Below are 25,766 nucleotides of genomic sequence, written 5' to 3'. Positions count from 1 at the left end.
GGCTATGTGACATTTCACTACTAAACAGAGTCCCAGAAAGATACTGTATAAGTTGGTGGGCAGCTTTACACCCCCACCACACACTGCCCAACTCTAGCAAAACCATTTTTTAAGTTTTTGGATGGAATAGGTAAGAGTAAATATTTCTGTCAGGCTTTTAATATGGTCTTCATCCCCACTTGAGATATTTCTCATCACTTCCCATCCTGATAATAATAAGAAATCTCCACAGTGGCAACACAGATAAAAACTCAGACAGTCCTATTGTGTATGGGGCCGGGGTGTACAATTATTGCCCTTGGGGGTATCATCCCTCTAATCTATAGAGGGGGGTGCATCAAAACTGTGAAATTTAATTATACCACAAAGGGTGTAATATAAACACAAAAGATGCAAATCTAAAATATTGAAAAAAGGAATATAAAAAAAAAAAAACCTTCAACCTGCGCACCCTGGATCAACTCAAGGAAATTATTAAAAAACGATTTAATAATATAGGCGTAGTAATGAATATTAAATATAAAATATAGAGCAGCTGGTAATGAGGCTTAAACAGCCTAAATCATAATAAGAAAATAATAATTTTCATACCAAGCTCTTAACTACTGACATCTAATATATACCAATGTATAGAACATAAACAAATGTGAATGAAATTAAATATGCGCAATGTCCATACACTGCCACCAGATGTCTCCAATCAAGTGAAAGTGATATCTTCTTTAAAAGTCCATGAATGAAATGTGAAATCAAAAAGTGCCTTCTTCCACCAGCCCCTAGGCAAACATCCTACTCACCAAACGTACATGACACCCATTACAGGTAGTCATAAACAGCATGTCAAGCAGAGATGTATCCTCCAGGGAAAAGGAAAACGACTCATGAAGTTGCACACCCACTGAGCAAAGGGTATGGTATATCGCATATGTCAAGAAGAAGAAAGACTCCTCATAGTGCAATATTTAAAATGTATTGTATCGTAAATAAAAAAATGCACTTACAATGTTGCCGATCAAAGAAAGCTCATTAAAACAAGCAGGGATGCCGACTGCGTTCCAGCTGCATACCAAAAGATGGGGGAAGTGACGTGGCACGTACTACTAAACGTGTTGGTGACAAAACGTGTCAGTTCGGGTGGTATGTGCCACGTCACTTCCGCCATGTTTTGGTACGCAGGTGGAACGCGATCGGCAACCCTGCTTGTTTTAATGAGCTTTCTTTGATCGGCAACATTGTACGTGCATTTTTTTATTTACGATATAATACATTTTAAATATTGCACTATGAGGAGTCTTTCTTCTTCTTGACATATGCTCTTTTAAAAGCTATGGGCGGAAGTGACGTTTGACGTCGCTTCCACCCACCCATGCTATGGAGTCGAGCGGGGGCCATCTTCCCCTCAGTCGGCAGCCAGACATCCACGGGAGAGGACGCAATTGTCTCCGCCGCTACCGGCAGGTCCGGTAAGCAGTGGAGACGACCAGAGTGCGGCGGGAGGGGGGTGGGCACCTCTCCTGTCACTGATAAAAGTGATCTTGCGACGAATACGCCGCTGAAACCACTTTTATCTTAAAGACGGCGTTATATACCAAAATACTGGGGTTATGGCATCTTATTTATTGTAATATACTTTTTACTCTAAGTACTTTCAAGATTTTTTATGAAATAATACAATAATGTATTTATATGTATTGTTACAGCATTTTTACATTGAGATCCCAGGTCCTGATGAAGCGAGGCTCCCTGCGAAAGGCGTCAGCCTTATAGTTTGATCTCAAGACCACGCATACAGAAAACCTTGGACGCCTAATTTGTATATTTGGTTTTAAACTAATCTTTTAATGGATATGTCCAAAATAAAGTGTTAATATTTTACATTTACATCATTTGTGTTTATATTACACGCTGGGTGGTATAATAAAAGTCCCAGTTTTGATGCACCCCCACAGATAAAAAACGCTTTTCTTGGGGTTTAAAGTCTTGTTTCATGTGTAAATAGCATTTAACTCTACATCAAGGTGCAAATATTAAAGCGTAACTCCACTTTTGTTGAGGAAAAAAGCATCTCCCCCCGGTAATCTATGTACATTGCAAGGGTTTTAACAAACTTTGTTGCACATTCCTACTTTTTGTTTTTCTGAAGAAATCCCTGTGTGTTTGTCTGTGTCCATGTGAGATAGTGAGTATAAGGCCCCTTTCACACTGGGGCGGTTTGCAGGCACTATTGCGCTAAAAATAGTGCCTGCAAACCGACCCGAAACAGCCGCTGCTGTCTCTCCAGTGTGAAAGCCCACGTGCGCTAGCAGGACGGGAAAAAAAGTCCTGCTAGCAGCATCTTCGGAGCGGTGAAGGAGCGGAGTATACACCGCTCCTGCCCATTGAAATCAATGGGACAGCGTGGCTATACCGCCTGCAAAGCGCCTCTGCAGAGGCGCTTTGCGGTGGTTTTTAACCCTTTCTCGACCGCTAGCGGGGGGGTAAAACCCCCCTGCTAGCGGCCAAATACCGACGGTAAAGCGCCGCTAACAATAGCACCCTAGTGTGAAAGGGGCCTAATGGGAGTGGTTTCATAATTATCAGTCAGCTGTGGCAGTTACAGAGCACTAATGAGGAAAGTGGCATAGCCTGCATCCCTTTAGACGTTTTCCTATTGGGAGTTTCTCACCAAAAATGACCAAAAATGACATTTTTGTTGCAGGGGATGCCTGAAATCTGATTTGTATCTTAGTGCAGACTTCTGGGAAAATCATTGAGCCAATCACACAAGCAGGAAATTATGTTTCTGGGGAGTGGTCAGTACACATTCTGTGTACAGAACACCTCCAGGTAGCCATATTGCGATGCATTTTCAGAAAATTACAATGGCTGCAGATTGAAAAGGAAAGGTAATTTTTAATAACATTCATGCGATTTGTATCGCAATTTCATACACTATATTGTTTTTTCTTTATTTGCTATTTTTTTCCCCCATGAAAGCGGAGTTACCCTTTTAAGCTTTACCTGGGTCGTCATTCTGCGGAGACCTGTCCATGGACTTTTGTTTTCTCTCTTTGCGCCGGTGACATCGGTGGTGGTGTTGATGGTTACGGTCATGCTGCACCCTCTCTAGGGAATATTCATACAGCTGGGGCCGCTGCGGGGGAGTCAGCGTTGACACAGAACGTTTCATTGGGCTTGTATCAGTTATAGGCTGCAATGACAATTCACAAACACTCAATAAACTCAAAGAAAGAGGACACTGTTACTTATTACATTTGTGTTATTTTATAATTATATTGGTCATATTTCTATAACCATATTAAGAGACCAACAATTTTACAGAGTTTGGAATAATATTTTTGGGAATTTATGGAGATCCAAATTTAACTATGTGACAGCATAATTAATTTGATATAAAGTTAAGGATATTGAGAAATGCAAGCCTGAGGATTGGGAGCTCCCTGAACATACACAGGAGGCACCTTGTGTTACCTATTTTTCAGGACTGGACATAGTTCCATTTGTCTGTCTAGAAAGTTCATGCTAAAGTAAAACTGCCTTAAGAATTGAATGCTAAACCAGCTTTCATTCCATGCTAGGCATCTTCCATTGCCTATCTTTACAATTTCCATCTGTTCCCAGCACTGTGATCCCCAGCAATAGTGCAGAAAGGTTGGTGAGAATAACTACTAATGCAGCGTACACACGGTCGGACTTTTCGACCGGACTTGTCTGACGGACCAAATCCGGCGAACAATCCGATTGTGTGTGGGCTTCACCGGACCTTCAGCGGACTTTTCCAGTCGCAAATCTGACGGACTTTAGATTTGGAACATGCTTCAAATCTTTACGTTGTAACTCCGCCAGACCCAGAAATCCGCTTGTCTGTATGCTAGTCCGACGGACAAAAACCGACGCTAGGGTAGCTAATGACTACTGGCTATCAACTTCCTTATTTTAGTCCGGTGTACGTCATCACGTACGAATCCGTTGGATTTTGGTGTGATCGTGTGTAGGCAAGTCCGTTCGTTAAAAAGTCAGTCGAAAGTCCGTCAAAAGTCCGTCGAAAGTCCGCTGGAAAGTCTGTCGGACAAGTCCAGTCGAAAAGTCCGCCCGTGTGCACGCGGCCTAATACTCAATCTATGGTAGACCCTGTGAGCCTCATGTCACATTGCTAGGGTCCGGTGATTGGCCAGGACAGAGGCTGTAATATATGTTCCCAATACCCAGAGGTACCAGGATAATTACTGGGCAGCTGCAGGAATATTTTGATGATCAGAGGCAGTCAGTCATAAATACTGTCTGGTTTGGATTCCTGGAATAGAAATGTCTGAAGGCTTTTCATTCAAAATATTTGCAAAGCAGAGTTCAGCCTTAGTACAGATTCTAAAATGTACATTTGGGACTGTAGCAAAACAGTAAATCCTGACATGGATATGAACGGACTTCTGCCTTCTAGTGGGTAAAACTGGTATAGCAAGTACTTACTGATGTTGAAAGAGGCCCTTCCAAAAAATGGAAAAAAAATGTTGGTTAAAAAGGGAACCTGTCTGGGGACGAATAACAGTTGAAGCTCACATTCAGGTTCACACTAAAACATGCAGCAGCTCACAGCAGGAGTCTGGTGCGTCTCCATTCAGCATTTCAGGTCCGAATTTTGGGCTGAATTTTGACCTGAAATGGACCAAAAGACGCACTGGGCTCCTGTGAAATTTGCACCAGAGCCGCTGCAGGGATGTGTAAACCAGCTCCATAGAGAGCCGATCACAATCTCCTGCTATGTGAATTGGATGCAGCAAAAACCACATCCAATTCGCATAAGTGTGAACCCAGCGTCAAATGCTTGAAGCTACCAGAGCAGATTTCCAGAAGCCTTTCTAGTGTTCAGATATGACTCTACCCTGGAACTGGGATCACTTCCTCAAGTAAGCAGTCACCAGCCCTGGGTGGGACCCTCAGCTGTGGTAATAAACAGGAACGTCATCTTTTCGTTGGGTCTGCACTGGGCTCTTAAAACAGTCCATAGCTATTTATTCCAATATTAAAAGTAAGTGATGAATAAAATACATTGATTTAATTATCTCTTAAGTAAAATCAATCATCGGGAATTTTATCTGTTAACAAATTCTATAATCTTCACCGTAACAGCGTGTTTTGCTGTTTTTGGCATCTCTGACCTCAAGTCCTCCCCTTATGCAGAGATGATGAGACCAATACCTAAGCCACCGTGGGACATTTATTTAATAGTATGGTAATACTATTAATAAGGGGAAAGGTATCTTCCATCTTCTGCTACAGTGCCTTGAAAAAGTATTCATACCCCTTGAAATTTTCTACATTTTGTCATGTTACAACAAAAAACGTAAATGTATTTTATTGGGATTTTATGTGATAGACCAACACAAAGTGGCACATAATTGTGAAGTGGAAGGAAAATGATAAATGTTTTTCAAAACTGTGTACATATAAATATCTGAAAAGTGTGGCGTGCATTTGTGTTCAGCCCCCTTTACTTGATACCCCTAACTAAAATCTTGTGGAACAAATTGGCTTCAAAAGTCACCTAATTAGTAAATAGAGTACACTTGTTTGTAATTTAATTTCAGTATAAATACAGCGGTTCTGGGGCGTGGCCTGGACATGAGCGAGTGAGGACGTGTGTTCCTGCAGCTCCTCGCCGACGGACACTTTCAAAGCCTACACCGGGGATCTTTAGCCCCACCGAGCCTCAGCCGGGATGTCATACCGCTGTCGGGCTCAATCACAGCCGCGGGGCTCCGTTAAGTCCTCTCGCGGCTCCATTAATGCCTTTTTTTAATGATGGAGTGCGGCTGCGGGATGAGCTATCAAGGGGAAGAACACAGCAGCAGTTGCCCAGGCCTCCCTGCAGCCTCTCCTATTGTATCGCCACATCTCAGAGATTGCAGAGATTGTGTCTCTCTACTAATCTCTGCATTCTTATCTCCCTCTCAGTACAACTCTGCCCTTCTAACTCATCATCTGCTAACCTCTGTCCCCCAAAGCACTCATCTACTAACCGACTGCACTCCAACCCCTCCTTTCCATTCAACCCTGCACACCTCCTCTGCTTACCTCTGGACACCTCCTCTGCTCACCTCTAGACACCTCCTCTGCTCACCTCTAGACACCTCCTCTGCTCACCTCTAGACACCTCCTCTGCTCACCTCTGGACACCTCCTCTGCACACCTCTTTTGCTCACCTCTGGACGCCTCCTCTGCTTACCTCTGCACACCTCTTCCGCTCACCTCTGGACACCTCCTCTGCACCTCAAACCCCCCTCTTTGATCACCTCTACATGCCCCCTATGCTCACCTGTATGCTATTTACATCTGCTAGGTGGGCAGCATGCAGAGGAGGGGGTGTAATTTGCATATGAAGCACGGCGGACGGCCGCATTTACATAACAATGCCCGCACAATTTACATGTGAATGCCGATCCTGTGGGAGTTAATTAAAGAACAATACCTTTTGTTTCTCTCCCTCTAGCAGCTGAAGGCAGGGCAGAAACAGGATTTAGCTGGGGCAGAGAGAAGCATAGGGCATCATTCTGCTGCCAAAACGATCCCACTATCATCGGCTCTATCACCCCCCCAGTGTGTCTTATGGAGTGAAAAATACGGTAGGTGACTTCTGAAGGCAATTGGTTCCACTAGATTTTACTTAGGGGTATCAGAGTAAAGGGGGCTGAAAACAAATGCACACCACACTTTTCAGAAATGTATTTGTAAAAAATATTGAATATTTATCATTTTCCTTCCACTTCACAATTATGTGCCACTTTGTGATGGTCTAGCACATAAAATACATTAACGTTTTTGATTGTAACCTGACAAAATGTGGAAAATTTCATGGGGTATGAATACTTTTTCAAGGCACTGTACCTCTTATGACTTTAGAGTGTACCTGTGGCATAAAAGTTAGTAATCCATCACCCACATGTAATAGTGCGCACCTCTTTTTTCCGTGAGAAGCTCTGGTGTCCTTAAAGTTTGCTCTAAATTGCAAATAATGATCCATCTGTGCCCCATCTAAAAGCCAAGGAGGCCATCCACCATAGCGCTGAATCAAGCGGCATGAGATATGAGTGGCAGGGCTAGGGACCAATGACCAACTGTACATGAAGTCAAGATTTACAAATATGAGCATTCAGGGTTTAAGTGTTCACATAGAGGTCTTAGAGAAAGCTAGAAATCTGTGCACGCCATTATACAGATTGTCAATGACAGATTACTACCTTCAATACCAGTAGAGGTGTGAGCAGGATTGGGGAGGTTTATTTGACTTCATGCTGAAGAGATATCACTGGAAATATACAGGGCCATCTTTAATGCAGAGCAAACAGGGCACCTGTCCAGGGCCCAAAGCATTGAGCCCAAGCTACCCGCGGATTGGGGCCCCGATGACGGCTTTGCAGAGCGCACAGAGGACACTGGAGGCTGTGTTCCCGAGCTAGCCAGCAGAGAGGGGGCGGGGCCGGGAGCTCCACTGGCGCTCTGACCCCACCCCATGCAGCCTGTATGCTCGGAACAGAGCTGCTGTAGTGAGTGCAGTGATCGGTGTGGGAGCGTCAGTGGAGCTTCCGGCTCTGCCCCTCTATACTGGATGGGGAATACAGAGGTCTGGGGCGGGGCCAGGAGCTCCACTGATGCTCTAACCCCGCCCCATGCCTGAATGCTCAGGGGGGAGCAGCTGTAGTGAGAGCAGAGAGTGGAAGCCCCGCCCCGGACCTCTGTCTGTATGCAGTTTACTCGGATGGCCAGGTATGTCCTTACACCCATAAAATGCCTGACTGCTGAAACTCTGAGCTGTGTTATTCAACTGTAAAGCTGTGCATTGCTGAAAGTTCTCTGACCGTCTCCTGTATAATGTCAGCAGTCTCAGACTGTCTCCTGTATAATGTTCGCAGTTTCTGATTGTCTCCTGTAGCATGTCCGCAGTCTCTGATTGTCACCTGTAGTATGTCCGCAGTCTCTGATTGTCTCCTGTAGCATGTCCGCAGTCTCTGATTGTCTCCTGTAGTATATCTGCAGTCTCTGATTGTCACCTGTAGTATGTCCGCAGTCTCTGATTGTCTCCTGTAGCATGTCCGCAGTCTCTGATTGTCTCCTCTAGTATATCTGCAGTCTCTGACTGTCACCTGTAGTATGTCCGCAGTCTCTGATTGTCTCCTGTATAATGTCCGCAGTCTCTGATTGTCATCTGTAGTATGTCCGCAGTCTCTGATCATCACCTGTAGTATGACTGCAGTCTCTGATTGTTTCCTGTATAGTGTCCGTAGTCTCTGATTGTCACCTGTAGCATGTCCGCAGTTTCTGATTGTCACCTGTAGCATATCCGCAGTCTCTGACTGTCACCTGTAGTATGTCCGCAGTCTCTGATTGTCTCCTGTATAATGTCTGCAGTCTCTGATTGTCATCTGTAGTATGTCCGCAGTCCCTGATCGTCACCTGTAGTATGATTGCAGTCTCTGATTGTTTTCTGTATAGTGTCCGCAGTCTCTGATTGTCACCTGTAGCATGTCCGCAGTCTCTGATTGTCACCTGTAGCATCTCCGCAGTCTCTGATGCTCTTTCTGTAGTATATTTGCAGTCTCTGACCCTTTCCTGTAGTATGTGTATTAATGTGCTGCTTTACTCGCTCAATTATTTGGAATTGCTCCAGTGCTTAGTGAGTGGTAATGATGTGCATTAATCTGTAGCAACCAATCAGTGAACAGTAGTAATCTGCTGTAATCTCTAGGCAACCAATCAGTGAGTGGTAATGATGTGCTGTAACCCCTAGCAACCAATAAGTGAGGGCTAATAATGTGCAGTAACCTCTAGCAACCAACTGGCAAGCAGAAATTATGTGTTGTAACCTTTAGCAACCAGCCAGTGAGCGGTAAGGAAAGGCTGTAACCTCTGGCAACCAATTTCAATCGCTGTGTGATCTGCTGTAGTAAACTGATTTTGAGTCCACCTATTTTTTGTTTGTCTCAGAATGGAGGGGGGGGGGCAAGAAAATGTTTGCCCAGGGCCCAATCAATATCAAAGATGACCCTGGGAATATATCACAGAGACCTGGCTAAGATTCTGCATCGAGATAGATCTGAAGGTGTTTAGCTACGCCTTTATTCTTACTTTGCTCCATCTTTTCTAGGTGAGCCCAATTATCTCTAAGAATCCTCTTCGGTGTCACGCTGATCTTGGAAAGCTCTGTCTGTCAACAAGATACCTCTGTGTTTTCATAGTTTAGACTCCTAGTAAATTCCCTTCTTGTTTTACTGCATTGTATCCTACAGACCCGTAGAAAGAATACTATAGAAAAGGATACAAAGAAAGACTTTTTGGGAGACCATGATCACCTATAGTCTGCGATGACGCCCATGTAATCCAGGATATAGTACTCATTCATTGATTATTTGTATTTGGGGGTTCATGTGAAATGTAAAGAGCATGAAGAATTCTTGAGATGCTTTTGAACATGGCTTATCTCTATGTACACATTAAAAAGCCCCTGTTAAACAGGACCTGTAGTGCTAAAATAATGGATGTTTATTCTCACGTTCAGCCTGTATGATATTAAGAAAAGTTAAAGCATGTAACCTTGCCCTGTAATGTCAGTTTTACATGATTTTGGTACCCAGTAATGTGACCAATGCCATGGAACTGCTCACATAGTCTCCACTGAAGTTTAGGTTGAGTCAGGCAGGAAGTTTACTGATATCAATCTTTCGTCAAGTGTGAAGTGTTTTCTTTGCTTCATCCTTCTTTCTGTCTTCTTCTAACACCAGTACTGGTTAACACCTAACTCACCCACAGCCACATTAATTTTAAATCACATTTTAAAAACATAACTGAAATAACTAAAAGGCAACTGCAAACTTTTATCAAACTTACTCCTTTTTAGAACCAGGACTCTATCACAGCACCGTAGCAAAGGCTACATTCTGCTCTGAGTTTTTACATGTAGCAAAGGTCTAATTCATTATAATCAGCCTCATTGTTTTTGGCAACAAAAAAAAAGTTCACATTGTGTTTTTGCTATAAATCCATGGGTATTAATCCAAAAAAAAATTGACATTGACATGGCTGGCAGAACTGAATGGAAGACTCGGGTTAATGTACAATGGGTTTGAGCTACGGTCAGAGCACTACACACACGTGAGATGTCAAATAATAAGTCTACATACGGGTAAGTAACCGTTCCTGGGGGAGGAAGCGCGGCTTCGTGGCTGATGAAAGACAAACAGGTGGTGAAGCGGTTCAAACGGCACCAGCGGAGACCAGCGGCAGACAGCATGGAGTATCGGAGGGGAGGGGGGACAGGAAGGGCAAAGGGGTGACAGGAAGAAGGAAGTTGGAGAAATAAATTAAGGGAGGGCACAGAAAACAGAGGACAGAACCACAAAAGCAACACAAACACAAGTGAAAGTTAGAGCGGAGTTGGACATAGGTGAAGTGACAATGGGATGACAACGAGGGCAGGAAAGGAGAGTGGAACAAAAAAGGAAAAGAGACAAGTCAGCAACAGTTATATAAGATGAGATATATGCACCAGAATAGTTAAAAACTGGACCATGTTAATGTTATAATGGGTAACACCATGTTCACAGACCTGTGTGGCAGAATGGTAAAAGCCTAGGATGGTGGTGTACATGTTGACTATACAACGCCATGCCAGGTATCTTGTGGAAGGTCAAGAAGATAATCTATCCAGTCTGAGGGGAACAGACGCAGGACTTCTTAAAAAAACAGTAAAGACAGCTGCTATCTGGGTTGGGCTACTATCCTGAGGAAAGCAGCCTATCTTACTTTCCTGGGAACAATGACAGCTTTAGACAATGATAGGGGATGATTTGCTAAAACTGGAGAGTGCAAAATCTGGTGCAACTCTGAACAGAAATCAGCTTCCAGTTTTTTTTTGTCAAAGCTCAATTGAGCAAGCTGAAGTTAGAAGAGGATTGGCTACCATACACAGTTACACCAGTTGTTGCACTCTCCAGCTTTAGTAAATCAAGCCAACAGTGTTTTCTGACAATTCTCTAGGGACCAATGACATCACTTCCAGTGACCTATGAAGTAGGTGGACATTTTGTGGCTAGTATGTATGATACTACAGTCTCCAGAACCCAAAAGACATAATTTCATAAGCAGTACTAAGAATTAAATTTGGTGACAGTACAGTCTATCCATTTTCTAAGGGACAATGGCATTACTTCCTGAGAAGTACTAAGAAGGCTCCAGTGTTGGTGACACTGCGGTCTATCCATTCCCTAGGGTAGTTAAAATAACTTCAGTGAAGTACTAAATAGAAATGTAAAAGATATAGGTGCCGCTCAGGTTAGAGGTACAGTCCAAAGCCAACCACTGTGAGTGCTGGTTAAAATGGGAGCCCGTCCCGCTCCAAGCTTCAGCAAGGCAGAAAATGTGTTAGTGAGTCGCACATCACAAAGCAGACCCGTGTGAAAGAATGAATGGCAGTCTCAGCCTGTGCTCTGGCCAGGCCACGCCCCCAATGTGTTTCACTCTGTCCCCCAGAGCTTAATTAATGGGGGTGGGAGTTATGAGCAAGAGGAGGGGGGTTTAAGTGCATCATTGGCTGTCATATGTCAGCCGATGTTGCACTTAAAAAATCCCCTCTCTTGCTCAGAACTCCCATCCCCATGATTAAGTTCCGGGGGCAGAGCAAAATGCATTGGGGACGTAACCTGGCCAGAGGACAGGCTGAGGCTGCCACTCATTCTTTCACACGGGTCTGCTTTGTGATGTGCGGCCCACGGATGCATTTTCTGTCTGTCTTACTAATTAGAAATGTTCAGGTTGAGAACCGTGTTGGTGAAAATGTAGTCTATGCTTTCTTAAGGGTCAGTGACATACCTTCATAAGAGTAGCGAAGAAGCATTTTGTGGTATAGACCAATGTTGGTGACAGAACAGGCTATCCATTTTCAAGGGACCAAACACCATTTCTTCCTCAGGTGTATGGAAGAACTGGACATACTTGGTTTGGGATAGTATTATTATTGATATGGTCCAGTGATTCTCCAAGAACTAAAAACATAATTTCCTGAGGAATACAGAGATGGACATGGGCTATGGACCAGTATTGGTGACAATGCAGTCTGTGCATACTATGGGACCTGTGACATCACTTCATGAGGAACCTGGTATATATATATATATATATACACACGTAAATATATATGAGAAGGGATTTTGCATTTTTGTATTTCCTTCTCATATTTTATATATATATATATATATATATATATATATATATATATATATTTTGTTCCCGTCCACTATGATCAATACAACATTCCTCTTCATATAGACCGCCTTCTCCTTCCCCCACGATCCATATACACACATATATGTTCTTACCACAACATACTCATTTGCATATCTCCTCCCCCCCCTCCTCACTCCCCACCCCGCCCACTCCCCGTCCCCCTTCACTCCCCTTCCACATTGTGTACACCCCATCTCCATGGTTACCTACGCGCCCAATCATTATACATAGTCCTGCCCTCCTCTCAATCACCTCTCCACCCCTCCCAGTGCCTATGGTATAAATTCCCACACTGAATATGGCCACCAGCATAGCCTGATGAAGAAGCACGCATGCTCCGAACGCGAAGCACCGCCTGCCTCACCCTGCTCCCGGAAGTGAAGACGCAGGTCAGCACGGCGCTCCACGGAGGATCCATGACCGACATCCTGGCTGCCCAGAGGCTCTGAGGACCCTCTGCACCACTGGAACAGCTACCAGGACCCAGGTCACAGGACTCACATCCCAGGAACCCCCTCACTGGCCCGTTACACCCACTCCCCCGAGAGCACGCGGATGAAACTACTTTACATGCTGGTTTTTAGCAACTCAAATGTGAGTGTTTTTATCTATTGTAATAAATATTTTTAACATACATGCTGCACTTAGAGGGCGCCATCCTTCTTTCTTTTTTATTATTCACGAATATTGATTCTGTCCAAACAATGGTTCCGTAGTCTTGGTAGACAACAGTTTTTTTTACATAAAACCTAGTAAAAGCTACATTATCTACAGCCATTCACTTACATGAGCTTCTGCAGCCAGGCGCGGCATGGACACTGCTCGCCCTTGTGTCTCCAGTCCGATCGAGTGCTCTCCACCATTGGATAGATTTTGCCCAATTTCTTTCATTTCTACAGACTGAAAAAGAAAATACTCTAAACTAAGGTACCTATATTAAGATGTTTAAATGTTACAGAACAAAGGTACTCGTTATTTAATAGAGACTTTTTTTTTCCAAATGTCAGGTTTTAGAAACGGTTACTAGCCATTTCTGAATTCCAAACTTGCTTAGAAAACTTGCTTCTGGTGCTGATCTGTATGTGTGTTTTTATTTTGAAGAGTACTTTGTATATTGTATACATTCAGAATTGTTAACTTTGCAGATAAACACAAAAAAAACTAATTTAAAAAGAAAGGAAGAATGATGATAAGAATGGAAAATTTAGGCATACCTGCTTGACCTGCCCCTGGGTGTGAATCTCCTCTGAGTGGCCCCTTTGGAATGCTGTGCTCCGTGGAGTTGAGAAAGGGTCTGGGGCCGGTTGCGTCCCCCATGAGCTTGATTCCCGGATTCCACTCTCCTGGTTGGGTCTACAATAAGGTTAATAAATTCCTCATTACTAATCTGTAATCAAGTAACCACTTTTAAAGTGGACCTGTAGCTTTTGAAATATCAGTGCACAATATGATTTTTTTCTAATATATCTTTTTTCAGAATGGCTTCTTTTCAGGGCTACATTTTTAGTAGCTGGCTAGACACCATGTCAAAACAAGTATACAGATTAGGAATGTTGGCTTCTCTCTGACTTTCCTGATCTACATGCTTGTTTTGCGACAGCTTCTTAAAATGATCAAGCTAGCCCTCTTTCCAAAAAAAAAAAATGCCTTGTGCAGGGAAGAATCACTTTGGGACTTTTGACAGTATCAAGTCTTTAAACTGGAATACTTACACCACGCCACCGTTGTTCAAGGATGCCGAGCTCTTTTGTCGTAGGAAAATTTTGCTGTTGCCAAATGGGCTAGGAATGTTCTGTTCCAGAGTGGCTTTTAGTGGCTGGAAAAGGGACACTGTTGCGGTCTGTAACATGCAATACAGATACAATAATAAGAGCTCATTCTAAACATTTCTGATGCAACAATGACAAGGTTTTAAATTTGCTTACAAAAAGGCCTCAAGAAATCTTTAACGTCCTCTATTATCCTAACATGTTTCTGTACAAATACGGAATGAAAAAATATATTACTGCGCTAACCCAGTGAAAAAGAAAACAAAGCTGCTACATCAAAATATGACAAATATTCAAAGGTAAAATGGTGTAGATATGTAGCGCTAAAACGTGGTAAAAGGATAATAAAACAAAAAATATGAAAAGTAAAAAGTGACTCCCCACTGTGGTGTGGGTATATGAAAAGTCAATGGTAATAGTCCCACATTGTAGTGAAAAGTGAAATCCAATATATGTGAAGAAATCTTCTGATATGTGATGCATGTAGATTAATCACATACTAGCATCACATATTAGAAGATTTCTTTACATGACTTTTCATATACCCACACCACAGTGGGGAGTCGCTTTTTACTTTTCATATTTTGGTTTTATTATTCTTTTAACACATTTTAGCGCTACATATCTACACCATCTTCTGTACAAATACATCTGTAGAGACAGACATATGTTCCTTCTGCACAAACAACGGTTCAGCTTCCACCTTGCTTGTCAGCTGATAAATATTACTGCTTTCAGAAGGAAAAACTTAGCCACCTTAATTGTTTGTAAACCTCAGATATGAAAAATAAATAAAGCACATCCCACTATAGTGTGTATTAGCCTGAATCGAAAGCACAGAACTTGGCTTCTTTTTGATCTCTCATTTCTCTGCTATCGGCACGATTCACTTCTGACAGTTTTTCCTAACACAACAACCTCCCAGGAGGTGGCCTTCGCCCCTCCAGCACATAGCTGGAGACTGATATACTTAGCTCTGTGTATTTTTCTATGAGCCTGTAAGCCTGTGCAGAGGGAAGTGTGTCCCTTTCCTTCAATTAGCTGTCAGCTTCCCCTCACCCCTTAGGCACCTGCAACACCAACCATGCACCTGAACAGCTTAGGTAACCCTCATTCTATGGTGCTCAAGTGTACCACCTTAATTTGCTTAGGCAGATCGCTGCTATTCTTGTTTTGATCGCATTCTTTCTGTTGCACCTCTTCTTTTTTTCCTCTTCTTTTTCTCTACTACATCTTTTCTCTCTTCCCTAGTGGACATTGAGACACTGAAACTTCTGGCATCCTGTACGAAAAAGGCCTTTGCTCTTTTAAAACACCACCTTCTTCAAATCTCCATAATGGCTTCCTCAAAATTCATTATTATCTTGCATTAAGTACAGGGCTTTAACTACCTATAAACGTAAGTGTGCTTTTATTTTTATACTTCATGACAAGACAACACTTTAGACTTACGGAAACTAGATCTTCTGTATCTTCCCAACCAAAATCTATGCATAGAAACTATCCCCAAGTGTTCCAGACTAGCTTTAGTGAACTAGAGAGGCATATTGATAGCATTCCACAAAAACACCCCTTCCCTTAAAATAGCCACCAACTCCACTGGGCACTATTTGATCTTACGAGGCTACTATGAAGGGGACCCACATTCAAATTGCTGTATGCAATAAAAAAGAAAGGGAATCTAAAATTGCTTCATGGTCTTCCCACTTAACACATTTAGAGACACAATTTAAAGCATAAATTGCATCACTATGGAAAAAAATATATGAAACAAAAATAGAGCTCCACCTTAATGACAGGTCAGAAAAACAGTTGTGATGGTCCAGCAGGAAATTCTGCACCAGTGTCAATAAACCAGGACCCATGTTAGCAAACTTACTCAAAGGATAAGTTCACCTTTGGTAACATGTTACATTCCGTTTTTAGGCTGGAACGTGTAACATGTTTCAACTGTTGCAGCCTCTCCCTGACTCGCTTTTAGTGACAGAAAGCTGGGGATCTTCTCCCCAAATTCGCTATCACAATAAAAAAAAAAAAAAAAAAAACAGCTGAGGGGGGCTCCACCCACCCGGCAGCGTCATTCATTCACAGAGTTATGGCAATGGCAGAACTACAAGTACCGTCACCCTTTGTGGCTGTCAGCTTATAGTTCTCAATAAACTACCAGGATGCTGTTGAGCACTCTAGGTAGTTCGTTGTTTCTTTCTGTCATTGTGTAACTGCCTGCTTGTATGAGGTACAGGCAGCCTACACTGGCAGTCTGCAGGAATCCTATATTGCACTCTGATCTACTGATCGAAGGTGCAATGCATTGCCAGATTATAGTACAAAAAAATCAAAAAACCTGCAAAATGTACATGAGGTTATGAGTAAGCACTAGTCACAGCGCGAAACGGGTCCACTTTTACTGTACCCCATACTGTATGCGATGTCTTTTGCATGAAGGATTAATTAAGGTGAAGTGTTGCAGCAAATTCCAGATTTCTTTTCATTGTAAAGACAGAGCTGGTTGGCTACAAATTTGATCTACATTTCAGAGAACAGTTGTTCTTAAATAGATTTTGACTGCTCTCACCACATCAACAGAATGTAGTTACTTTTCTTCCGCAGAACAGGGTTCTGGGAAAAAATGAGGGTAGGACAATATCCTGGTTTAAACCAAAACCTGAGACCCTAGGTAGAAAATTAGGATGAGGACACAATACAACCTTATCCTTGTGAATAATTAAATATGGCTCTTTACAAGAAAGAGCAGCCAACTCTGATACCGTTCTTGCAGAAGATATGGCTACCAGCAAAACTAGTTTCCTTTTCATAAAGGATCAAGGGAATTTGTCGTTATCGGCTCAAAAGGCTGTTTCTGTAATGCCGACAGGACTAAATTCAAGTCCCAAGGGTTCAGGGGTGACTTAAGGTTTTAAGCCACGTTACCCCTTGAATAAAACTACGAACAAAAGAGTGTGAAGCAAGTGGTCGCTTGAAAAAATACCGATAAGACCGAAACATGGCCCTTGATAGTACTCAAGACCAGCTTTATTTCTAATCCCATCTGTAGAAAGTCAAGGATTCCACCTATGATATATTTCCTGGGGTGCCAACCCTTGGATTCACACCAGGAGACATATGCCTTCCAGACTCTATACTATATGACTCTGGAGGCCGGGTTCCTTGCATTAACCAAAGTAGAATCTACTGAACCTGACAGCCCACGCTTCTCCAGAATGTGGGTCTCAATAGCCAAACCATTACATTTAGCGTTTGTAATATACAGTAGGATGGAGTACCGGACCTTGCAAGAGAAGGTCTGGCCGTGGCGGTAGGGTCCATAGGTCCCCTACCGCCATCTTTACGATCTCTGCATACCAAGATTTCCTGGGCCATGCTGGGGGCCACAAGAATCACCGACTTCCCTTCCTGCTTGATCCTGCGAAGAAGTCGTGGACGCAGGCAGAATAGGAGGGAATGCATAAATCAGTGAGAACCGATTCCACGGGTATAGAAAGACATCTGTTCCGCATGCTAGCAGATCCTTTGTTCTTGACACAAAGTTGTCCATTTCTTTGTTAAACCTGGACGCAAACCGATCTACGTCTGGGATCCCCCATCTTTGATATATTGACATGAAGATATAGGGGTGAAGGAATCATTCTCTCGGGAACAACTGCTGGCGACTCAAGTAGTCCACCTGCCAATTTTCTATTCCTAGAATGAAGACTGCCGATAAGCAAAGTACATTGTTTTGTGCCCAAGATAGGATATGATTCACCTTTCTCTGGGCCGCACAACTTCTTGTGCCCCCTTGGTTATTAATATAGGCCATTGCTATGGCACTGTCGGATTGAATCCTGGCAGGACAATTCCATAAACTGAACATTCAGGCCCTTTAGGACCAAGTGCTCTGCCTGAATTTCTAGAATGTTAACGGCAAAGCCATTTCTGATCCTGGCCACTTCTCTTGGACAGTTGCCTCTTCCAGGACTGCTCCCCAACCCAAAAAAACGTTGGCATATGTTGTTACCACTTCCCAGGTAACTGAAGGAAGAATTTTCCCCTTTGCAGATTTTTGGTTATTAACCATAAACTGAGACTCCAGCACACCCAGCCTACAGCACCTGGTATTTCCAAGCGGTCTCCCAACCAGGCATTAACCAGGCCTGACCCTGCTTATTCTTTAGGACCTGACGAGATTGGATACTTTCAGGGTGCTGTGGCCGTAGGCTTTGGAGTCAGACACATTGGGAATCTAGAGCTTGAACACTTTGTTCCAAGCCGATAGGATACTGTTTTGCAGCAGTCTCGAATGAAACTGAGCATAAGGAACGGCTTCAAATGAAGCCACCATCTTTCCCAACAACCTCATGCAAAGCTGAATAGAAGAATTCAGCTTGCTTCGACCACCTGAATCAGTTCCTTTTATGGTGCTGAACTTTGCCTGGGGGCAAGAATACCCTTTTCTGGGTGTATCTATGATCAGACCCAAGTATTTTAGCCTTCTTCATGGTTTTAAAGAAGATTTCTTCTAGGTTGAGAATCCGACCTAGATATTCTAGGTAGTTGAATGTGGTGACCATACTTTGATCTAAGTGGGCTACCAAATGGTCTATCAAGAACAGATCATCTAGGTAAACCATAATCGTTATACCTTGGGCCCTTAATCTGGCTAGAAGAGGGGCCAGAACCTTTGTAAACACTCAAGGTGCAGTAGCTAGACCGAAAAGCAGAGCTACACACTGAAAATTAAGATTTTCCACCTTGAAAAGCAGATATTGCTAGTGAGCGAGGAAATAGGTACATGGAGGTATGCATCTTTGATGTCGATTGACGCCAGAAGTTCTCCTCCTTGTAGGACGGAGATAACTGATTGGATTGACTCTATGCGAAAAAAGAGTGGTTATATTCAGGAATTGAATTTAGATTTTTGAGATCCAGAATATCTATTCGGTTTTGGAAAAAAAAAAGGTTTGAACAAAACCCCAACCTCTGCTCTTACATGGGGACCACCATGATCATTTTTTGCCAAAAGATGGTCCAATGCTTGAGAGAAAGACCTCTTCTTCTCTGGATCCTTAGGAACGTTTGATCTGAGAAAACGAGGAGACGGGAATTCTCGGAACTCCAGTTTGTACCTTGGAGCTATTGAGGAAGTCCCCCATCTGTCTCGACATTCTTCCTGCCAGTTCCTTGAGAACTGCAGAAGAATTGCCCTATTCGAGCGAGCGGGGGCACCTCCTCATAAGGAGGCTTCAGTATTTTGTAGGTTTTCTCCCCCAAGACCTCTTTTGTCCCTGGGGTTGACCCTGAGGATTACCTTTTGAACTTGACTGCGGAGGCCTTTGTGACTGCCTGGAGTTTTTAAAATACATTTACTCCTTTTCTTAAATGGCAAAGGGGTACTTTTTCCACTAGAATTTCTTTGGATGTATTACCCAAATATTTCCCAAATAGCTACCGCAAAAGAAAGACTAGCCAGGAGCTTCTTGCATGGTGCTTAGCGAAGGGCGCAAGACCTGAAGGATAGAATCTCTCATAGCAAGCAAACATAAAGCTGCTAGTAGCTTGCCAGATCCTGAGCCTGCTGAGCAGGATAACCTTGAACACCTGTTTAAACTGGTCTCTCAATAATTAACCTATTACTGTCAGAGCAGGCTGAGACACTCAATCTGCCAGAGAAAAAAGTGTTTTTTTTTAATAATAGGAATTGCAACTTTTTATCCATTGGAACCCTAAGCATTTGAGCATTGTCTGCCGGACAAGTCAATCTCCTATTCCCAGAGGATATAGCAGCAGTATTTGCTGGTTTACCCCACTTTTAGTGAATTTTCTCCACCATAGGCTAAAAGTGTGAAAAAACTTTTTAGGAGGGAAAAAATTGCTTATCTGGGTGATCCCACTCAGATACAAAAAGCTTTTCCAGCAATGAATGGACAGCAAAGGCATGCACAGCTTGAGGAGGCTTTCGCGAACCCAAACACTCAGTTAAGGGTACACAAATGTGGAGCGGACCATTCAGCAAGAAATTGCACCATCAATCTTACAGATTGTGAAAGCTGATCCACTCGCATTTGACACATCAGAAGAGGAGTCATTAGCCTCACCACGGTCCCCTGAGGGAATTCATTTTCTCCTGCACCTAGTTCCTCGGTTTGAGGGTACTGGGTAATGGAATAGAACCTTTCGCATTTTGTCCCACACTGGGATGCGATTAAAGTCTTTTTTTTTTTTTCAATCCTATCATGGCTGAGGAAATAAAGACCTTTTTAGTAACATAAACAGGGGCTGCAGTGTTGAAAACAGTTGCAAACATTTCATGGCTCCCGATGCTCACTCTGAACAGCTACCCCCTCTCAGGGGAGGATGCCATTGTAGAGATGAGTAAGCTTTCCAGAGCTTGAGGGAGACCCTTTTAACCCTTTTTTTGGGGTGTTTCAACCCCCCCTTCTGACCTTAGCCCAATGCACAAAAGCAGAGGTACTATCAGAAGAAATCACATCCACTGCTTGAGCAATAGTTCAGCCACTGCTATTATTGCTCAGCCTGATGCAAATAGTAAATGTGTCAAATAGGAAATGCCTGTGTCACCAAACCTCTTTCATGCTCCTCTTAGCTCTTGTGTCCCTCCGACACTTGCAGCCAGCACAAATGGATTTTTTACAACACACTCCCGCACCGGCGTTGGAGGGCACCAACACTGCGATAAGCTCTGAATCGCGTCCCCTCCTTTCTCTTTTCAAAAAAAGAGTTTTCCCGCGCAGGCCTCCGATCCGCCAGGATCGGCTTGTGTGGGAGGGATATTGAGGAGGAGACCTGAAAGCCGCCGCCGTGCTAGGGGCGGGAAAGGAAAAATGGCATCACCGATCGTTCTTTAGCTCTCTCCTAATTTTCAGCCTCATGAAGAGGGGGAGAGTTCAGCCCAGGTGGGGGGTGTCTGGTGAAGCAAAATCCCCCCCGAACTTACCGGAGGTCTGCCTGCTAGCTGGAGGAAAAAAGTCTGCTGCTTCTGTGACACAGCGTGATCTCTGAGCAAAGCATGAGCAGGTACATGCTCCATACAACCCCTAGTGGTGACTCTTAGGCATGACAACATTTTACTTTTTAAAGGAAACATTTCATAAGAAAATTTTAAAAATTTCTTAGAAAAACTCCACTTACCTCTCCCGCTGCAGGGTTTTCTGTGGTAAGAACCAACAGACCCAATCTTCACCCTTCACGGTGGGTTCCGTTAACAAGCCTTCAGGAACCCGGGGACCCTCGGGGAACCCACACTCCTGGCCCTGTAATAGCATCCCACCAGTGAAACTTTATGGCTCTAAAATACCAAAGTACTGGATCCCGGGGTCCAGCTCTCCAAAAAGAGAAGCGTTACAGGTAAAACCTCGTTCCTTCAGACACGAGGCCTGGGTACCATTCAATTCAGCCTAGAAAACACTTTGAATGGATCCGGCTGCATAGCTAGCCCCAGCAAGGATTGCTCCAGTGGAGCTCAGCACAGCACATCTTTACTCATGACCAACACCTTAGACACTGCCGAAAAAACTGAAGTACTCCCAGTAGTGGGAGGGGTTATATAGGGAGTGGACTTCCTGTTTTAAGGTGTGCCAGTGTCCATCACCTGAAGGTGGCCTATAACCCAAATAGTAACTACTATGGCTCTGTGTCCCGTGATGTACGATAAGAAAATGTTTTAAACGTACCTGATCCTCCACTCCACCATTCTCTGGCAGTGGACTGCGTCTCAACGTTATCATGTCCAATGCAGGGCTATAGACCCTGCTGGAGCATGGACTAGATACCATGGGGACCGGTCTAGCAGCATGGAGGAGGGGAGGATCGAGTAAGTAGATCTTCTTTTTCTATGTCCCCTAGACATAAACAAGCAGGGCTTTCAGCCCCTGTCTAAAATGTAAAAGAAAACCGGTGGGGAATTCAAAAACCCCCCATTACAACCTGTTTAAAAATCAGTAAAAGGTATTTTTAAATTGCTTTTAGTGTGAAAACCTTAACACTACTTTTATTTTGCCATACTCCTCCATGCATCAGAAATTGAACTGGCACAAGTTAAGCAATTAGGCTCTGTGGGATTACATAGTGTAGTCATCCTAACATAAGCTTAGATTGTAAGCTCTAACAAGCAGGGCCCTCTGAACTGTATTGTAATTGTACTGCCCTTATGTTGTAAAGCGCTGTGTAAACTGTTGATGCTATATAAATCCTGTATTATAATAATAATAATTTCAAGCACCAGGGTTGGATTGGAACATTTAGTTCAGAGAACAGGAAGAACCTCAACAGTGAATGATGCTTATTCCTAGCACAATGAACAGGCAGGAGGGAGAAGTGATGGAGGAAGCTGCAGATCGTAAACAGTAGTGTCAGTCTTTGGTTACATACTGCAGCATGGATGTGAAAATCACCAATGTGGTGTTTTGGCAGTAGAACATGATCATTGCTTTAGCTGTTTGGCTGAGGTTCTGCTTTAATAAAATGCTAAATACATGACCTGTCAGGTGTATTGGACAATGGCAGTTGAGAAACACTGGCCCACAGGGATACTAAAAACTTTGGTCTGCTACATTTAGTTGTATTAAAACGATATGAATATCACGTATACAAGACATGATCCAACCACAACGCAAAACCCTCAGTGTTCTGCTGCCCTCTAGTTGCGACTTCAGCTAACTGCTCATAAGCAAGCTACCTAACATTTTAGACTGGGTTTTTTTTTTTTTACAGTATTAGATGTACCATACAATTTTATGAATAAGAACAATTAATACAGAACAAAGTAAAAATTTAAAATTGATCAGAAAAGATCCAAGTCGTAGTGGTCAGATGAATTAGGATCGTAAACAAGGAAGTAAATGGATAAGAAGAAAGCAGTGAAGAGAAAAGAGGGAGGTGGGGAGGGGTTAGTAAGAATGAAACAAGAAGGAGGTAATCCCATGTGGAACAAATATTGGAGAGAAAGAAGAGAATGATCAATATTCAAGTATTTGATATAATAAAGCCACGGTTCCCATACCTTTAAGAATTTAGTGTGGTTATCGGTGAGGATAGAGGTCAATTTTTTGTGAACCATAGTACCCAAGAAGTGTTGTTTGACTTCAGAGAAGGTTATCGATTTCTGTATCCATGGTTTGGCTAATGTATGTCGTGCCACCAAGAAAACAAATCCTACCAGCTTTCATTTATAGATATTTAAATGTGGAATAGGTTTGTGTACGAGAGTAGCCCAAGGGTTTTTAGTGAGAGTGATATGAAGAATTGAACATAGTAGATCATATATCTTACTCCAGAAACGAGAAGCTACAGGAAATGTCCACCAAATATGTAATAAAGTGCTACGGTCAGCACAGCCTCAGAAGCACTGTGGTGAAGAGTCAGGATTAAAAGTGGAAATGCGACCTTGGGTCATGTACCAACGAGACATTAATTTATAAGCATTTTCTTGAGCAAGTATATTAAGTGAACATTTAGAGGTAGCCAGCCATATAGATTCCCATTCCTGTATATCCAAGATCATGTTCCCATTTTTCCATGTAAGCAAGTTTATGTGGACCTAAGGATGCGTAGAGAGCAGACACTAGGCCTTTAGAGTGTGGGTTTAACCTGCAACAATTTTCAAAAGGGGTCAATTGTTTTGGCGTAGAAGTGCAATGAGTGATAAGGGTAGAGAGGTAATGATGAATTTGAGTCTAATGAGAATGTTCTTTTTCTGGTAGATTCCAGTGTTCTTGAGGAAAAGTAAAGGATTTAATACCATCAAAACAGTAAAAATCATATACTTATTTAATTTTTTTGAGACGCCACCAGCGGAATGGAAGAGGATTTCCATAAGCTGGGGGAAAGGAAGGGGTGTCATGTATTCCAGATAATAGTAGATGTGGGGAAATAAGATTGCTGGAGTATTTAACAGAGTCCCATTTTTGAAGAAGGTGTTTCAGGGAAGGATCAAAAATTTTGGGACGTAAGGATGGAGGCGTCCATAATAGGTTGTATATGGGGAGAGGGGAACAGGCCATATGTACTAGGTATGTCCAAATGGGGCGTTCATAAGTAGTATGTAAAGAAGCAAGTTGTGATATCTGTGCTGCTAGATAATAATGTTTAAGGGAGGGTACAGCTAAGCCTCCTTTAAGACGAGTACAGTAGAGAGTGGAAGACGTGGTGGTCCCAAATGCATTGTAAAATCTTTAATTGTAGAAAATGTAGTTGTTTACTTGGGATAAGGACAGGTAGAACTATAAAATATTATAGTAATTTTGGTAGATAAGTCATTTTAATGGCATGAATTTTATCAAACCAGGAGAGAGAGAAAGAGGTTCTCATGAGGCGAGAAGAGAGGCCAAGGATTTAAACAAAGGTGGATAAATTGGCTTTACAAAGAGAGTTGAAGTTGGAGGTTAATTTGACTCCAAAATATGATAAAGAATCGGGCCAGGTAATTGATAATTATTTTGAATAGTTTGAAGACGAGTGGTGGATAAGGTGATGTTAAGAGCTTTAGATTTTGATTCATTGATTTGTAGATTTGAGATACTACTAAAGCCTTTCAGTAAAGTAAAGAGATTAGGAAGTGAAGCATGAGGGGATGAAATACACAATAAAATGGCATCGGTGAACATCTTTAGTTTGTGATGGAAAGCAGACAGTTGAAGTCCACGAATGTCACAATGTTTACAAATAGCTATAGCTAAAGGTTCAAGTGCTAAGATGAATAAAATAGGAGAAAGAGGGTAGCCTTGTCTAGTGCCTTGATGTAGGGCTGAGATCCAGGAAAGGAATTGTTCTTTAAAGCCCCATTTATGGAGAGTATAGAAGATGTAATCCCAAGAGATGGTGTCAAATGCCTAACGAATGTCAAGAGAGAGTAACATTGCAGAGTTAGGGTAGGCTTTTGCTAAGTGTATCAATTGGATCACCCTGCAGATACTGTCTCCTGCACCCCTTAAAGGGACAAAACCTACTTGATCTTTATGTATTAGTTTACCTATGAAGGAATTCAGTCTATTTGCTAATATTTTGGCTAGTCGTTTCACATCAATGTTCAAGAGAGCTATAGGTTTGTAATTGGACCAAGAGTAAGGGCCTGTATCAGATTTAGGAAGCATAACTATATTTGCTCTTAAGGACTCAGGGGAAAATGTATTGCCCAATTGAAGGCTGTTGAAAGTAAGCTGTAAATGTGGGACAAGAAGATCAGAAAGTTTTCTTTTAATAAAACAGAGCAGTATAACCATCTGGACCTGGGCATTTGTGGACTTTAAGACTTTTGATTGCAAGTTTGATTTCTACGGTTGCAATGTCCATGCATAGAGTAGAATGGGTTTCAGTAGGAATAGTTGGGAGATGTAGGTTATGGAAAAAGGCATCAGCTTGATGTTTTGGAAATTTACTGGAACAGGAATACAATTGAGAAAGATGAAATTGAAATTCATCTAGGATTTCAATCGGGTTACTTGTGAGTATATTTTTCCGTGTATGTAGAGAAATAGGAATCGTGTTAGATGAGAAGTGATGTAAACGTTTGGCCAACATGGTCCCTAGTTTATTACTTTGGGTATAACATTTTTGATTAGACCAGCATAATGGTTTTTCAGAGGAAGTTAAAGTGGATGTAAACCCGAATTTTTTTTTTTTATTTCATAATGTAGAGTATAAGATTTCCTATCATTTGAGTCTTGCCACAAAGAGTTAATCCAGCTCTGAGCAATCCTCTTTTATTGT

The 25,766-nt window shown here is 42.6% G+C and overlaps 1 protein-coding gene across 10 annotated transcripts in view; it reads right to left on the bottom strand.

Annotated features, from left to right (window-relative positions):
- CACNA1B (calcium voltage-gated channel subunit alpha1 B) overlaps nucleotides 1–25,766 on the bottom strand; it is a 404,014-nt gene that overhangs the window by 9,299 nt on the left and 368,949 nt on the right. For 8 of the 10 annotated variants that reach the window (XM_073599719.1, XM_073599718.1, XM_073599722.1 and 5 more), the window contains 5 exons: nucleotides 13,986–14,113; nucleotides 13,488–13,626; nucleotides 13,060–13,173; nucleotides 10,173–10,214; nucleotides 3,001–3,190 (listed from right to left, as the gene is read on the bottom strand). In XM_073599719.1, coding sequence (XP_073455820.1) covers nucleotides 3,001–3,190; nucleotides 10,173–10,214; nucleotides 13,060–13,173; nucleotides 13,488–13,626; nucleotides 13,986–14,113 — 613 coding nt within the window. The remainder of the gene's footprint in view (nucleotides 1–3,000; nucleotides 3,191–10,172; nucleotides 10,215–13,059; nucleotides 13,174–13,487; nucleotides 13,627–13,985; nucleotides 14,114–25,766) is intronic. The other 2 variants (XM_073599724.1, XM_073599723.1) reach the window with 1 other exon arrangement.

Source organism: Aquarana catesbeiana, linkage group LG09, assembly GCF_042186555.1.
Source record: "Aquarana catesbeiana isolate 2022-GZ linkage group LG09, ASM4218655v1, whole genome shotgun sequence".
In the NCBI taxonomy this organism is placed as follows: Eukaryota; Metazoa; Chordata; class Amphibia; order Anura; family Ranidae; genus Aquarana; species Aquarana catesbeiana.
The sequence above is the reverse complement of the archived record's forward strand: the minus strand, read 5'-3'. Positions and strand labels throughout refer to the sequence as shown.